The 18,324-nt window shown below is 40.9% G+C and overlaps 1 protein-coding gene across 2 annotated transcripts in view; it reads right to left on the bottom strand.

Annotated features, from left to right (window-relative positions):
- Positions 1-18,324, bottom strand: part of LOC311030463 (junction plakoglobin-like) — a 202,183-nt gene that overhangs the window by 41,171 nt on the left and 142,688 nt on the right. For both annotated transcript variants that reach the window (XM_084036224.1, XM_084036225.1), the window contains exons 10-12: positions 14,776-14,994; positions 8,772-8,924; positions 8,439-8,558 (exon numbers count right to left, since the gene is read on the bottom strand). In XM_084036224.1, coding sequence (XP_083892350.1) covers positions 8,439-8,558; positions 8,772-8,924; positions 14,776-14,994 — 492 coding nt within the window. The remainder of the gene's footprint in view (positions 1-8,438; positions 8,559-8,771; positions 8,925-14,775; positions 14,995-18,324) is intronic.

Raw genomic sequence — 18,324 nt, 5'->3', positions numbered from 1 at the left:
TATAAGTAATCCAATCTCTGCTTGGATTGTGGGAAGCTTCACATCTTTCAGGTGAGGCCAACCTTTAATATCCTCTTGGCAGGGAATAGTGCGGAATAGTGCTCTGTGAATAGAGTTCAACATACCCAGGGTATCTTTCAGAGATCCAGCTTAAGTAAACCTAACAAAGGCAATCAGAGATAAGCGGTCACACGAAGCTGGTTGTCCCTAACTCAACCCAGGGTTTACCTGTCCAGCTATGAGTGCGTGCACATGAAAGAGGCGGCGTTTGCAGCATTTGACCAATCACAAACATGGATCAGTCTACGGCAGCGGAGCGGCGTATTTCACGTTCGAGGAGCGAACCATAATCTTACAGAAATACGAAGAAGTTAAACATATAATGCAGGCAAAAGGCAACAGTTTAATCTGCCAAATGCAGGATGGACAGCTGGCAAAAACTTGCCGACTGTGTGAATGCGTAAGTCGTATTACAGTTTTTTTCTATTGTTTACATGCAATTTTGAAAACCGGGTTCTTTTTTTCAAAATATAATCACAATTATCCAAACACCAAACTCAATTTGCATAATTCCTAGATTGTTTGCAAAATGACACACTTCAGTCAAGACATACACACTTCAGTCAAAACATATACACATATTTGTGAAAATGCTATTAGTTTTCATTTAACCAACACAGTCCTCAATGATCAGACACTATTGCACACTATTGCAGACACACTGTGATAAATAAAAAAGCCAAGTGATAAATAAAAAACACATTTGTAAAAAAACTAATTTTAGGAAATAGCATGTGCTAGATTTTTGGCCAGACATAATTTAGGGATAATTTAGATGTAAAAAAAATAGTGACAAACCCACAACATTCTTCATGATTAGTTTGAGATATAGGAATTATGTACACAAATAGGCCTACTATAAACTTACCAAGCACTGCACAACACTGATGCTGCAGACTGAATATTTCAAGTAATTATTTTATCTACCTCTTCCTCTATCTCCTTCTTCTCCTCTTCCTCTACCTGGGCCTCCTCCTCTACCTCCTTCTCCTCTTCCTCTACCGCCTTCATCTCCTCTATGAGCTCCCCCTCTCATTCTCACTCTTCTTCTTCTAGCTCCTTCCATTTTTGTTGAAGACAGGTGAACTCACCTGCTGCCTTTTATAGCACACCTGAGTGCTGCATTTGCAAATAAGCACATGTGTGCTTCCACACTTGGTGGATGTGATTATCCAATTTGTTCACTAGTGTGGTCATTGGCAATCCGGGGCTTTGCAATGACAAGGAAGTAACCTCACAATCCTTATCTGTGTCTAAGGTGTGAAAATGTGTGTAGCGTTTTACAAATCCCTATGTGTAATGTTTTGCAAAAAGGGTGAAGCAGACATTGTGTGTAATGTTGTGCAAATCTGTGGAGGTATTTTGCTCCTTGGAGTAGAATTTCGCAAATTGTGTGGACATTTTTATTTTAGTGTGTAAACAATCGTAAAAAACTGTAACAGTATTAGTAGTAGTATAATATGACTGCCCCATCATAAGGGAACTAGTATATCTGACTGATTGGATGACAACAGTAACTTTGCTGATAGCTTAGTGGTGGAGTTGATGCCCCATGTACCGAAGCTCCCTGCAGCAGACCTGGGTTGGAATCCGCCCTGCAGCCGTCTTTTAAATCATGTCTTCACTTTCTCTCGTCCCTTTAACTCTTATGATGTCCTTCAGCAATAAAAGGCCGAACACATAACTTTAAAATAATGAATTTGTTGCTTGGATGTATTCTTATAACGTGGTTTATGACAATATCAGCCTCATTCTTTCAGCTGCAATCCCGGCAGTGTAAAATGGACTTGGGAGCAAATAAAATAAATATAAAAACATAATTCAAAGTGGTAAGTAGGCTGCACGCTGACACAGAAAAGTCTTTCCCTCCGATGAGAATCTGTATCTCTCATAAAAAACATCGTCAGGGACAGAAAAAGGGTTTTGCCGGTCTCTGTACACTCTATAGTTCTCCTACGAGACCCTCTCACGATCCACCAAGCTTCTTTTTTTTTTTTTTATATCCGTGCACCACGATTGGTAAGTCGGCGGTGTGTTTCTCCACGTTGATCTCTTTTCAGGAACATAACCTGCTCCGGAGCAGGTTAGCTCCACAGCGTAAGTTACCATGGCGATCTACCCCGGTAAGAAGTGAACCAGCGTTGTAGGACGGAAAACCAAGAGTTAACGCTTAAGTTACCTCGCTAAGCCCAAATCCTGCTTCGTAGTACAGGCCCCAGGGCTGATTAGGTCGACGACAGACAGGTGTGGATACACAAGGGCAGGCTATGGTGATTGTGAGGAGAACGAGGGGCAAGGCTGACAAGACAAAGACAGGAAGCAAAACACATGACAACACAAGACAGAACGACCAGAACAAATATAAAACAGGAAACCAACACTACAAAAACCAAAAGTCGTGACAAGAAATTGCTCAAATTGAGTCAAGATTATGCTTTTTGAGTAAAGGCCTGACGATAACTATTTCAAGATTATCTGGATATATGTCTCCAAGGATACATTTACATTATTGAATACCTCACAAATAAAAGTATCCAAAACTTCCCTTAAAAAAAGTAATGGGAATTGCATCTACAGAGCAGGTTTACCTTCCAGACAAGAATGGTCAGATTGTTTTCAATGTGAATTAAATTTGCAATCCTAGCTCAGATACTAACAGTTATTTATTTTTTTTAAAAGAACTCTTCAAATTAGGATTGTGAGACATGGTGTATTTGTTCACAAAGCTCCTCCACATTTGCGGCACTCCTTTAGCAGATGATTTTGCTCACAACTATAGACCCATTTCAATCATCAATAGCATTGCAAAAATATTTAAAAAATTATCATGAATTATCCAATTATCTCAATGACAACAATATCCTATCGCCACACCAATCTGGCTTTCGACCCAACTTCTCGATGACCACTGCTCTCACAAAATTCAGCAATGACATACTATCCTCAGTTGATAATAAAATGCCTACTGGTGCCATATTCATTGATCTATCAAAAGCGTTATATGGTTGAACACTATCTCCTCTTAGACAAGCTATATGCAATTGGTCTCTCAACAGAATCTGTTTTACTTTTTAATTATTTTCTTCACAATAGAAGTCAGTGCGTCTCTTTTCAGAACAATCAGTCAGACTTTAAGTTAATAACAAAAGGTGTGCCTCAGGGCTCATCTCTGGGTCCTCTTTTATTTTCTATTTTTGTCAACGATCTTCCACAAATCTGTTCCAACTGTCAAATTCATCTTTATGCCGATGACACTGTAATTTACTCTTCTAAACCTGAAATTCCACAAATTCAGCACTCCTTACAATCTAATTTTAACTTAGTTCAAAAATGGTTTTCATCAAACAAGCTTCTCCTAAATAAGAAAAAAATCTCATAGTATGTTTTTCAGTACTAGATTTGATTTACTATCTAAAGATTGGTCCTTACATTTTCTTGATGGAGCAACACTAGAAAATGTAGATGAATTTAAATACTTGGGCCTCTGGCTTGACTCTGAGTTTTCCTTTAAACCCCACATTAACTCAATTACAATTTTTTTTTACTGTCATTTGAAATTACTGTATCGTTCCATTGATTGTTTCACACTACAGGTCCGGAAAATAATTACCACAAAATTAATATTCCCTATTCTTGACTATAAAGACATTATCTATCAGAACATGACATAATCAAATTGTCGTCCTCTTACCATGCTTTATAATAGTCTCTGTGATTTGTTGTGAGATGTTCCTACAAAACTCATCACTGTACTCATTACGAATCTTTGAATTGGTTAACCCCACTGGTCATTATTTATTTTTAAATGCATTCACTTTAATTTGCCTTCACACTTAAAACAATTTATAATTCCTTACAGTACACACTAAAACCTAAGACATAGACACAGCACTCCGAGAATATTGAAAGAATCTGGTCATCGTGCATTTCAATTCAAAGCTCCATCTGATTGGAGCAATCTCCCATGCCAGCTTAGGTGTACTACTTCTCTTCATGGTTTCAAAGCATCACTTCTAATCCATTTGCAAACTCCTTGTTCTGTTTTTTATTTTTTAATTAATTTTTCTAATTATTTTATTTTATTTGTATTTCTTCTCTTTTATTCTAATTTCTCATTAATTTTCTCATTTATATCATAATTGAATCTTATATATTTATCTTATAAACCTCTGTAACTTTCTTTTTCCTATTTGTAAGTATGGATATTACTAAATTGATTACGAAGCTGAGATTTGGCTGTCTAGGGATTAGCTGGGGTTAGGAGAGTCTTGTCTGTGTGAGTGTGTGTCCATGTATAAGTCCTGTAATGTGTTTCACTGTATTTTTTTTTTTTTTTTTTTTACTTTGTATTATGTGTATCATTTTATGAAAGGACCCCCTCGAAAATGAGATGATTCATCTCAAGGGGCTATCCCGAATTAATAAATTCTACTAAAATAAATTCTACTAATGTTGCAAGGCATTTCCTTAATGTATAATTAGTTTTTAGTCATCTCAGGAGTCACTATGTCGAGAGCTAATCTATTCATAGTTGGACACATGTAGTTTTAGAAATTAGCAGCTGCAATAGGACCTTACAATCAGGGCTGTAGTGGTAAAATCAGAGGTGGGTAAACTATGAATTCTGTGATCAGATGGACCACAATGCAGTAAGGCAGACCTGGATATACTGCACGGCGTAGGCCTATATTTTGTACCGTTCCAGACCAGTGTCAAAATTGTTGGTTATGGTTATGATGATGTTGTGTTATTGTTTAAAATTTTGTGAAAAGAAATGGAAGACTACCTGGGGCCTGTCCAGAAAGCAGGCTCAACCAACTCTGAACCTAACCCTGAACTCCGAGTTGACCAACTCCGAGATGGGCAACTCTGAGTTTTTGGTTCCAGAACAGCATTTCTGAATTAGTTCAATCAACTCTGAGTATGTAAACTCTGAGTTACGTGCGCGCCTGCTGACTCTACAAAGCCATCGTCAATGGAGCTCCGATACTACGATTCACCATGGCAACCGGGAGAGCATGTTTATGAGAGTGTTTTTGTTAGGGCTGGGAATAAACGATTATTTTTAAAACGAATAATCTGCGATTATTTTATCGGTTAGTCGACTAATCTAACGACTAATTGGACGATTAGTCTAACGATAATTTTGTTGTTGTTCGATTAATAAAAACCATAATGTATCTCAAATAAATACCAAAAATTCTTAATAATATAGTTTATTAAACACTGTTTTGCACAGAAAAATAAAAAATATAGAATAAAATTATTCAAAATAGGCCAGTCTGTTTACACTTACAGTCCAACAAAAATCTCTCCTGTACAAAATTACAAAAAAATGCAGTGCAAAAAACAAACAGTGTGCCGTGCACAGTACAGAAATTCCTGAGTGTTTAACACAATATAACAGTCCCAACAAAGAACCTGATGCAAAATGAAACTGACTATCTAAAGCCCGTAGAGTACTCTATCTACACAGTGAACAATTTTGATGAGCCCAATCACACTTGGATGTGGTGCTCATTTTAATGTTTTCAATGCTCATAAAAACATTAATTAATTCATGACCACAGCGCACCAGCTTACGTGCAGGGCTGGCCTGGATATTGCTTGGCTCCGTTAGTTGACATTAGAGAAATAGCGTAGCTTCACGATACATACTATAAGGTGGCTAACGTTAGTCTAATGTTATGTTTGACTCATGAGTTAGCTCACTGTGCAGTTCGTTCGTGCCGGGTTAGTAGCAGCTAGATAGCTGTGTTCTGCAGCCGAAAGCTAGCTACGATTCCAGCCAACATTAAATGCTAACAAACGTTAACTGACGCACAGCTGTCTAGCCGCTAGTAGCGAGCTAACATTAACTACTAAGGAACCAAGCACGAGCAAACTGCACGGAGAGCTGAGATAGTTTGCTAGCACTACCAAAGTGCACAGAACTCACGCTCCACAACACACTACACGGACGTGAAATTAATTTAGCCAAAGTTAGTACTCCACGAGAGACAAGGGGGTGCCTCCGCTGTGAGTGCTTCTACGAGTAGAATTCAGCGAAAACGCAAGGGGCAAGGGGCGATGGGCGAGTAGCGACGTTTGTGAATGCGGCTTTAGATGCTCCAACATCGCTGTTGTGCTGGTGTGGTGCCAGACTGCAAATAACGACGCCTTTGCGCTTGGGACTAAATGTATTTATTTGGGCTTTTAGCAGGGCTTTGTTGGCAATCCTGTGAGGAGGTCGCAGTTTCAGTCACCATTCTGTAAAGTGCGATTGCGAACTGTTTTTTTCGGTGACCGACATGTGCGACGATATTTTGAAGTCTAGGCTACAGGCCTAGTTTATGTAGAAAATGAGCTCATCCTGAGAAAGCAGAGCAACATTTCCGGCCCGACTTAATGTGTATAACTGAATGAAACAGTCGATTGATCTAAAGGTGATAAGTCTTTATTATTGGCCTCACAGAGTGACACTGTGGCGTACATGTTAGCAATGCTGCCTACGGTGCAGGCAACAGGGGTTCAACTCCCGTAGTTCACAAAGTAGCGCAACAAATTAATATTAATTTTCATATAGGTGTAATCCTCCCAGGCACAAAAAGAACGTGGCTTCACCTGCAAATTAAGCATAAGAATAAGAAATATTGCACAAATATGTAGACTCAGTCATATGATTTTAATCATATTTCACATATTAAACAGTAAATATAAGCGGCTATTTCAACAAAGAAATATCATTTTTCAGAAAACTCCCGTTCGCAAAAAATCTAAACAGCTCTGCAAGGAATCTGCATTATGTCCGCGATATGAAATGTTGAAAATGTCGGAGAAAATTGTTTAGATATGTGATCGGTAGGAAAAAAAATTCTCCTAAGTAATCAAAATCCTCTCCCGACGTAAAGCTGCTAGAATCACTTTTATTTCCATATCGATTAGGTTGACGAGGAAAGGACGGCAATTTTTTCAGAGTTGGCTCAGATTCCGGAAAAAGGCGGAGACATGTAGGAGAAACTCAGGGTTTGTTGAAGCAAACCTGCCAGTGAGCAGGTTAGGTTCACGGAGTATGTTACTATGGTAACCGACCTAAAGGTTGAGTTCACTCTCTTTCTGGAACGGAAAACCGATTATCTCTCTTCTCAGGGTTAACAAACTCAGAGTTTAAGGAAAACCTGCTTTCTGGAAGGGGTCCCGGGTGGTGCAGCATGCAGGGACCAACATTTACAACACAATGACCCGACATCAAGACGGGAAACACACAGACTATAAACACAGGGAGGCAGGGAGCTCGTTGGGACTTTATACCTGAGATTGCATTGGAAGAGAAAAATAAGCTTTGTTCCACGTTGTACAGCAACACATTCTATCAAAGAGCTGTGTACAACAGTGGGGACGTCATTGTCACTGACTGAATGCGTCGCATTATACGAACTAAAGCAACATTAAAAAGGTGAAGTCTTGCTCTTTGGACTTCCTTTGTATTGGAGGCCGTGTGCTTGTATCTTTAGGAGGTGAGTCACTGCAGGACGCTTCACAAATCACCTAATATCATTGTAACAGTCCATTCTACAAACCACATCAACGTGTATCGAGCCACTGATCAATAGACAACCTGCCGCTTCCTGATAGCTGCCACAGGCAGTGATTGGTCACAGACACGTACCATAATGCAAACAATTATTTAGGCAGACGTAAACGGCAGGTAAATGTAAACGTGGATAAACTCATTTACAGGTGCATAAACAGCGGTTACATGTGTTTAGCCTCCACTGCAGCCCTGCTTACAATTGTTTATTTACGAGGAGCTCCATATCATTCCTTGCTATACCAACAATGGTCAGATGAAATAACAAACAGCAGTCATCTGATATATTAATGTTGGCAATCTTATCAATACCAATATTCAGGCCTCTAGAGATAACTAAATCTAGAGTGGCTGTTGTTGTGGGTTGGCCCAACAAAAGTCAAATCAAAGGTAAATGTAGCATTAAAATCCTTTCCGTCTGAGATATTATCAACATGCACGTTCAAATCACCTGTTAAAAGAATTGAATTATATTACAAAGACAGCAGCTCAGAGAATTCGGGTAAGAATGATGTGCTTTAGTGGTCGATAAACCGCAGGCAACAAAACAAACAAAGTTTGGCTTTCCAATAAAATAAAAAAATAAGGAAGCTCAAAGGCTTACTTTTTAAAGTGTCTGAGAAAATAGCAGCCAGTCCTCCTGCTCTCTTCCCATCACTTATTGAGTGAATAAGACTATAATTCAGAGGTTAGGCCTCGAATCAAAGAGATGCTCTTTTAATTGCAACTTGATCGTTGGGTTCAAGTTGGCTGTTTCTGTAGTTTGTGCAGACCGATACCTTAATGTCACGTTGCAGTGTGTGGGTACCTGGACAAACAGTGGGATGGTCTGCATGCTGGCAATCTCCCCTCTGTTGATGGGGTCTCTGGCCAGAATGTGCAGCGCTCCTGTGCAACCCTCGACTATTTCCTCCATACGGACACCATCCTAATAACAGAGACATTCAAGACTTTCATGCAATTTCACTTACTTTTGTAACAGGAGGAGTCGCCCCATCAGAGAGAATACATGTTTAAGGCACTTCAGTGTCGGCTTCACTTTTCAGAACTGGAAGTTGTCACACAGCAACTGTGCGTGGTGTGTGTGTGTGTGTGTGTGTGTGTGTGTGTGTGTGTGTGTGTGTGTGTGCATGGTCCAGACCTGGTATGTCTGCTGTGTGGAGGAGGTATGTCTCTGTGTGTCCTGGTGAGCCTTGAGCAGCAGGTTGACCAATCGTGGAATAGCACCTGCCTCCCTCAGTGGCGCCTGATTGGCCGGGCATAGTGCAAGGTTCCGGATCAGACCAACGGTAGCCTGAGGAGAGGAAAGACAAGAAAGACCTTTCTCAAAAGGATGGTCCAGGATCTATGTGTGTCAGATTTACATGTGGTGCCCCCCAAACACAGTGCCAGTTACTTTTTGGAACTTCATCAAACTGCACTGCACTCATGTCAGCCACTGTGTGTGATGCATCATATCAAAGGAAACCACAGGGATGAGAGGGAAAATAGCTTTTCATGGACGGACAGCTGGGCTGTCTCACTGCTGCACTCGGATTTTACATGCATAGTCTGTAACGCCTGCAGACATTTCAGAGGGAATCGCATCAGTGCAGCAATGCAAACCATGTTTGGAAACTTACCCCAAAAAGTAAACACATCACAAATGCAATTTAGAACTCACAGGGAGGAGATGTTTATGTGAAGTTTCTGAGCTTGAACCCTGTTTTTAGGTCCAAATATTCCCAGACCGCAACCAGTTGTGGTACGGACCAATATGTGTAACGCCAACTGTTAAGTACTGAAGGAGGGAAGCAAATGTCTAGATAGATTGGGAATCTTTTTTACTGCCAATTTGTTTACTCTTTGATCAGATAATCTTTGCACATTCGTAGATAACCCTGAGCATGCAATGATTTTGTAGTTGGACAAACCTAATAAGACAGAGAGCCTAGTTAACCGTCGAGGTTTAGAGAGGGTTTCATTCCAAAGTAGAATTCACTTCATTAGATGAATACCATTTGAGATTCCTAATCTTTTTAATTGCCTTTTTTTTTTTTACTTTTTGATACTTCTTGCACATTCGTAGATAACACAATGGGCCCTAGTTTCGTGGAGCTGCGCAGGGCGGTGCAGGGTGGCGGAGCCGGCGTAATGCAAGTTTCGACCCACGCAGCCTTGCGCACGGTCAGTTTGGCAGTTTGGTGGATCGCCTGCGCCAAGATGGGTGTGGCGGCGCAGCAGGGGAGCTTGGCGCAGCGGAAGTTTCGTGGCAAAAAGCCTCGCCGAGACTGCGCTGAAAGCTTGCCAGCTCCAACCTGGTCTACTCTCGGCGCAAGGCGTAAATAAAGTCCATTCATTCAATGCGAATCACAGCTGGCGGAGTGGAAGTTTGGCTGACGGCACGCAGTGCGAAACAGACAGTGAGAAAATAACTAAATATTAAATAATCAAGGAATGGATAAACATTCCGACCATGACTTTGTGATGTCATTACATCACAACAGCAAGTCGCGGTGACATCAGAGTCTTGGCGTGTAATGGACATTTGACATTATTGTTACGATCCTGTTTAAATCGATCAAATTTAAAAACTACAGAAGCTAGAGAATTCGTTGTAAGGCTTCTGTGGTTCATGACATCACTTGTGATGACCATGCGGTGCAACAATCACAGATTGTCAGCGAGAGATTGGGAGAACTAGTCAGTCGTCAAGGAAGATGGATAACATTTGGTTGAAAGCATTGATCCGTCTCAGGATTTACAAGTACAATCAACATATCATTTTTACAACACAAGGTTGTTGAACAGCTTGCTAACTAAAAATGGGATGAATGATGAATATGAATAAATAATAAATGAGTGTTGGATGAATTTAGGGGCTTGAGGAAAGAAGCCTCTCTGTCTTTCTACGGCAGTTCAACAGGCAGTGTATTGTTTATTATTAGGGGTGTGACGAGATCTCGTACCACGAGATCTTGCGAGATTAAAGTCAACGATATTTCCCGTTGCGTTAAAAATCCGTCTCGCGAGATTTGTGAGCTATACATAGCCGAGGTTATACAGACAGCTGTTACTGACTGGGAGCTTAAAAACCCAACCACGGCATCGCTTATTGTTACCGACAATGCACGTAATATGGACGTGGCCGTGCGCGTTTTACTCGGGCGGGTGAAGGTGCGTGTCCACAGGCAGCGGTGTTTCCCTGCCTGTGGACTATCATCACTTTCATTGTCTATGTGAAAAGCTGTGCAATGCATTCTGGTAGCGTCGCGGCGAATGTCGAGAGACGGCGCGCGAGTTGGCCGCTCCTCATTTGCCTAAAGTTGAAGTCGAATCTACTTTATGCTAATCAGAGGCGCCGGGCTCGACTCGCCGCCTCGAGAACGCTCGCGAACGCTCGCAAAAATTTGTTGTTTAAAGGAGAGCGCCTGTCAATCATCCTCTAGTGGCAGCCCACCAAGCGTGCAATACTGGGAAGCGGCGCGTCCACACGCGTTTAAAATCGCCCCTGTGGACACGTACCTTGACTGCTTTTTTTCATCGTAGTTCAGCGGCTACCGTGGTGAAAATGTCCAAGCAGAAACGGCTACAATTACCATCACACAAGTTAATGACGGGCACGTTGGATATGCTGGCTCGTTACCTTGAGAAGCAAGCTGCCATAGCAGCATCACCAGCCCAGAGATAAGACAAAACTCCCGAAGCATTGATACACTTGACAGCTGCGATGTCAGAGATGCTGAAGATGCTGTAGTTGCAGCATGTTGTTCATGACATACTTGGTCAGGCTCCGTTTGCACTATTTGCACTCATTGACAAAGTAGAACTTTGATTTGGTTTTGCACATATTTACACTTGGGAAAAAGAAATATTTAATTTTATTTTAACTTTTATAAATTTTAGTTTCAGTTTAAATTTGTGAAAGAAGAAGTTTATTAAAAGATCATGCTTACATCATGCATGTAAAGAGTTATAATACAATATTTCAAAATGCATGTGCAAGTCATATATTTTGTCATTGTAGTTTTCTTAAAATCTCGTCTCGTCTCGTTCTCGTGAACCCAATATCGTGTCTCGTCTCGTCTCGTGAGCGGAGTGTATCGCCACACCCCTATTTATTATTATATATTATTATTAGTAGTATTCAGAAGTAAGACATTTCGTAATTATTATTCTAACACCTGATTCATTTAACACTAAGTTGTTTTTGTGCTATCCAATACATTTAGTAGACTTGTATATTGTTTCATACCTGCACCTTGTTCCTGAACTCTGCACAATGGCAATATAGTTGAATCTACTCTAATCTAATATTCTTATGAAATGATTTCCTCTCTCTTTGTTTGTGGCCCCAGTCGCACCTCGCAGCATCCCACTACTTCACAACAGAGGATCCCTCATCTGCCATCATCCACCAGAGCACCGCCTGAGCATCAACACACAACGCAGCTTTTAGCAAATCTATTCACATTTTGTGGAACACCGCTAAAACATGCTGAAAAAACCTGCATTTAGATAGCATTTTTCTAGCTACTAGCTACTCAAGGCGCTTAACACTACATTCAGTCACATGTTTCACTGATGGCAGAGGAACCGCCTGTACATCAGGATCCAACTCATTCAGACACATTCACAGGCAAAGGTTCAGATTTTGGGGGCAAGTTGGGGTTTAGAATGTTGCCCCGAGGAACGAGTCTCTACGTCTAAGCCAAAGTTTCATCTGAAGCAGTATGTAAATACACGAGGCTGGTGTTTTACAGGGATGTCCTCACAAGCTCATGTCCAGAGATGGTTAGATCTTTACATCTTTATCATGCATATGAGTGACACTCCGCCCTCTGTGATTTAACTCCATAATGATGGTGATGGTAAAAAGTGTGAATTCATGCTTTGTTAGGTCTGTCTGCAAGACCACAAGCTAACTACTTTTAAAATGCTGGTTTTCTGAATGGATTCTGGATTGATGGCTGCTAGGCTTTTGTGAAGACTTGCGAAAAAAGGATAAAGAAAAAAAGATTAATTTAATTATTCATTTCTTATTATCCTTTTCCATTTCATTTAATTGCTTCATCATCCATGTCATTTAATACACACAACATTTCACATCCAGGTCACTAGGTGGCGCATTGTGCTCGGGTAGAAAATAACCTTGCTGGCACACACAAGAAGAGTAAATCCTCTAGTCTCCCTGCAGGTCAGTAAACATGGAACACGAAACATGGACCTGTGTGTCTCCTCTAGTCTCCCTGCAGGTCAGTAAACCTGAAACCTGAAACATGGACCTGTGTGTCTCCTCTAGTCTCCCTGCAGGTCAGTAAACATGAAACATGGACCTGATGAGATTGTTTGCACACGTTGGTCAGAGTGAGCTATTGAGAGAATCTTGTGAAAATTGAGATAGAGGACTCTAACAACAACCAGGATCCTGTAGAGTTTCCTTTTAGTGAAATGTTCCCTATAACTATTACAGTGTATCTTTCTCTGGCTTATTAGAAAAGGTGGATTCAGAGAAATTGACTTTGCTCCAGAACAACATGGTTCCTGCACTGCGTTGTATTCATGTTCTGTGGGAAAGCACAATATATTAACGTGGCTATGAATCACATTGTCAAATGTGTCATTAATAGCAATACTTTTAATGGCATTGCTAGCGAGGCTGGAGAAGTATTTTGTCATTTTTCTCCAACACGTTCTCTTCATACGGTAATGAGCCTCCCGGGGATTCTCACGCCATCTTCTCTTCATTTTACTGTCCTTCCTCTCTCTTTGTCTCCGAGTGTCTCTCGGCTTCAGTGCCAAGCAAAACAACCAGCTTGCAGCGTCTCTGTCTCTCTCTATCTCTCTGTCTGTCTCTCTAGGGACACAGCTCGCCAGTGGGTGTTGTCACAGCTGAAGCGTTTTTGGAAGTAAAGTATGATGGGAGACATATGCCATCGTGGGTGTGTGTGTGTGTGTGTGTTTGCGTGTCCATGGGTGCTGTTCTTCTCCCATGTGTGCATGTGATGTATTTGTGTCTCTTCTGTATCAGCGGCTCCCTCGACACTGACATAAATGCCATCAATGCTGCTAACATCTGTCCCTTCGTTCTCCTTCGCTTTAATCCTTCCATGCACACTTCTATTCCATTGTTCAGAATATGACAATATTACTTATTTGACTCATGTCTCATGTAAACAATATATTCCATTTGAATATTCTGAATTAGGACTAAAGGGGCGTTCACACCAAAGAGTATTTCTTCGCATTTAATGTGTTTTTATTAGCCTGGGACATGCCAGAGAGGCTTATCTCTGTGTAAACACAAAGAATGTATCCTCCATCACGGCTGAAATCATCACTACAACTGCTTTGTACATGCTATGAAGTCCCAGATACACCAGGAAACCAAACACCGTCGTGTCTGAGTTCATAACTTTACCCAAAGCAGTGCTCGGTGAATTTCATAGAGCTGTATTCACTGTGAATAGCAACTTTGTCGTGTCTTTATGGCGATAAACAGATATAAATTATGCAAAAGTAAAGACAAAATTACAATGATTAGTAAAAAGTCAGAATTAATGGTTTGGTAAGTCTGTCTGTAAGAGACGATACACAAATATTTTAAAATGCTTGTTTTCTGAATGGCGGATCACTCAGCTAGGCTATGCTAACACTTTAGCTGCTCTATAAACACTAAAAATAACGTCGTCTTGGCATAAATATGGCAGCGACCTCGTTGTTTGGACCACAGAACATCTCTGGTTTGTACTCATAGTTTGGTTCGGTATGAAATGTTAGATACTATCGTAGAGCTCTGGGAGACCACAGACCCCTCGCATATGTTGGTCTCCATTACTGATTCACTGACAAGTGATGACACGAAGCAATCTCAAGGCTGATTGGCTTTCACGTCAGAGCACCACACACAACTTTCAAGCGTTGTGTCTTTGCATTGACTCTATATGTAATTTGGTTGCGCAAATAATTTGCGTTGTGTTGTTGTCACCACTGGTTGAGGACTACAGCTTTGAAGACTCCAATTCGCCATCTTGGCCATCATGCAAGTTTAAGACATCAGCGTTGAAAAAGTGTATCAATTACAGCTGTGTTTTCCCCGCTATGACATATCACCCTTCCCAGTGCATGGTAACATTATACCAGTACAAACCACTGCCCCCTATCACCTTTACTACAGGCCAGTAGTGCGGCTGCCCCAGCAACTTGACCACAGCTGGGATACCGTAGTGCAGCCGCACAGCATTCTGGGCCAGCTCGGCGTCCTGGTGGCGAGAAGTGAGGTGACGCAGGGCGCAGACCGCCGGCTCAGCAACATCCTCCTTTTCCCCGGCACGAAGCACAGCATGGATCAACGCCTCCACACCACCGAACTGGGTCACCAGAGTCTGAGGGGGAACAGGTAGACGAGAAGAGAGCTTAAGGGCTAATCTGCAACACTTTCATTTCCAGCATCAAAGCCAGTTCAACACAGAAATACATTTCTAATGATGGACTAAAAAGAAAACTTCAATCAATAAATGGCATGTGTACTGGGTGTGAGGATGTGTGGCTGAGGCTTGAAAGCAATGAGTAAACGGTACATCTCAATAACATGTAAGAAGTGCTTACATTGTGATTGTCTGAGATGAATGGAAATATTTTTTTAAATATGTAATGTAACACACACACACACACACACGCATGCTTTTTTTCTTTGTTGTTTCTTTGATCACTTCAAACAGAAGAAGCCGTCAAATGGTGACCATCTTTGAGAAGGACCTCGCACACAACAGTTTTTGTAAATTTTCATTAAGGCTGGAAAATTGTTTGAGACATTTGAAATTTAAAGATGGCGGCCATTTTTCAAGATGGCTGACACCTTAGTGGTGCAGTTAAGTGATATAATGGTTTATTTGATGATACACTCCCTGAGGAAGACTTGATTCTAGCTACCTTTGACGTGTCTGCCCTCTATACATCTATTCCCCACGACGGAGGTGTTGAAGCCATGGAACATTTTTTGTCTAAGAGAGATTCACACTCTATCCCTTCATTAAGCTGCCTTGTAGAATTTGCTAAACTTATCCTTACATGTAACTTTTTTATTTTTCAAGACTCTTGGTTCCTTCAGAAGAGAGGTGTGGCCATGGGAAGCCCTTTTGCACCCTTGTTTTCCAACTTATATATGGCTCTTTTTGAAGAAAGGTATATTTATTCTAACAACAAATTTAAAAACAACATTGTTACATGGAAACGTTTTCTTGATGATGTGTGGGTTCTCTGGCGAGGCAGTAGGGATCAGTTAAAAGTGTTTTTCAACTATCTTAATTGTTCTGATTTTCTCAAATTTACCATGGATTCTGACCCAAACCGTATTAGTTTCCTTGACTTATGGGTCATACGTGAGAACAATACACTCTATACTGATCTTCTTACTAAGCCTACAGCACGCAACAGTCTGCTTAGAGCAGACTCATGTCATCCTCTTCCCCTAAAAAACAGTCTTCCATATAGTCAGTTTTGCAGGGTTAAGAGAATTTGCAGTAGAGAATCTGATTTTGACAAAAACATGGCAGAGATGAAAAACAAATTTAGTGTAAGAGGGTACAAACCAAATCAAATAAATGGAGCTACTGATCAGATCATTGCTAGACCGAGATCAGATTTGTTTCAGAGGAAAATGAATACAAATAAAAAACCTCTATTATTTTTTCCACAAAATATTCAAAACAATCCCAGAAGATTGGTGGTATTATCAAACAACGTTGGCATATTCTCCATATATCGGACCCTAATCTTAAACAAATCTGTACACAAAACCCTCTTGTGGTGTACAAGCGGGGAACCAATTTAAGAGACCGCTTCGTAAAATCTGACTTGGCCCCCATTTCTGACTCTAGCCAAAGACTACTTGCACCTATCCCAGATGGTAACAGACGCTGTGGAGCCTGTGCCCAGTGTAATTTTACTTATCGCTGTAGCACTTTTAGACATCCACACTCCGGCAAGTCTGTCTCGATCAGGGGGGTCATCTCTTGCCATACCAAATCGGTGATTTATCTTATCACCTGCCCATGTGGCAAGTGTTATGTAGGAAAAACGAGCAGAGAACTAAAAACCTGGATCGCCTAGCTGCTCATTTTGCCGAGGCAAACCATCCTATTTCCTCACTGAAATATATAGGTATTGAGGTCTCTCTCCCCCTAAGAGGTGGAAATTTAGAAAATCTCTTGTTGAGGAGAGAACACTTCTACATACACTATTTAAACACACTATCACCCAACGGTCTTAACATTGATTATGATCTGAAGTGCTTTCTGTGATTTGTTGTTTACTTTGCATCCAAAAAAGTAGATTAAAATGTAGATCAGATTCAGGTTTCGCTAATGATACCTCTATAGACTGATGTGCAACTGATCTGTTCTCATTTTTGGTAATATGTATTGCCTATTGTGTTTTTTCCTGAACGCTTCATAGATGTGTTTCAGTATGTCCCAACATATATTATTCTTGTAAATGGGATGTACTTCTCCTTATTTCTCTTTATTCTGTATATGTATTGTTTCCTTAATCATGTTATTTTACTAACAAAAAATGTTTCTTCAGTATGTATTATATTTTTCCTTTGGGATTTAGGATTTGATATATTTTGATTAGTGGCAGATTCACAACAGGTGTGCACCTGCTCACAGGCTTCATTAGCCACTCCCTCTGCCACTGCACACACTAGACTTGACAAGCTGAATAGGCCGAAACGTTGTCTAAATAAACTCTCTGCAACTGGAGCTGAGTGTGCGGCGTTCCTCTGTTTCTGTCTTTATTTGGTGATACAAGCATGAAAATTGGCATGAGCAGTCTCCATGGGTCACTTGACAAGAAAATTGTCAGAGACATTTTAAATTTCAAGATGGCGGCCATTTTTCAAGATGGCCGACACCTTAGTGGTGCAGTTAAGTGATATAATGGTTTATTTGGTGATACAAGCATGAAAAATGGCATGAGCAGTCTCCATGGGTCACTTGACAATAAGCCACCCACAGCTACTTGAAATTTTGAGATGGCGGCCATTTTTCAAGATGGCCACCACCTAAATGGAGCAGTTACGCGAAATTATTGTTTAGTTAGTGACACAAGCATGCAAATTGGTATGAGCAGTCTCTAAGGGTTGCTTGACAAGAAAACACTCCCAGCCACTTGAAATTTCTATTTTCAAGATGGCCACCCCCTGGATCCTCAAAAGATCAATTTGGATGCAGTAGCCCTGTGTAGTCATGAAGAGGCAGACTCAGCGAATGTCCCTCTGCAGTGGAAGATAAGCGTCCTGCAAGCTTTGGAGAGATTTGTTGTGCTAAGAGGCCAAGCTTGATCTCTTTGCCAGAAAGCAAAGACAATATGACTTGATCCAACTCAAGCAGTACTCAAAGAGCATGCCAAACGTGCTTCTTATGAAGCTGGATACGTGTGGGGACAGGCATTGAAGCGACATTCACAAATGGCAAGCCCTTCCGAATGGGGATGCGTGGTACAGGACGAGGAGTGGAAAGTCTTCTGGACTCCACTTCCACCTATATTGCGGAGAGTTGTTGGGAGTTGACCAAATGATCACCACATCGACTTGAAATTTCAAGATGGCAGCCATTTTTTAGGATGACTGCCATCAGCCATGTGGATCTTTAAATGATACATTTTCTCATAGAAATTTATTGGGTTCCTCAAAAGGCTCTATCAAGAGAGGC

The sequence above is a fragment of the Eutrigla gurnardus genome (genome assembly GCF_963514095.1).
Source record: "Eutrigla gurnardus genome assembly, chromosome: 20".
In the NCBI taxonomy this organism is placed as follows: Eukaryota; Metazoa; Chordata; class Actinopteri; order Perciformes; family Triglidae; genus Eutrigla; species Eutrigla gurnardus.
Note: the sequence above shows the minus strand (reverse complement) of the source record. Positions and strands in the feature narration are given on the sequence as shown.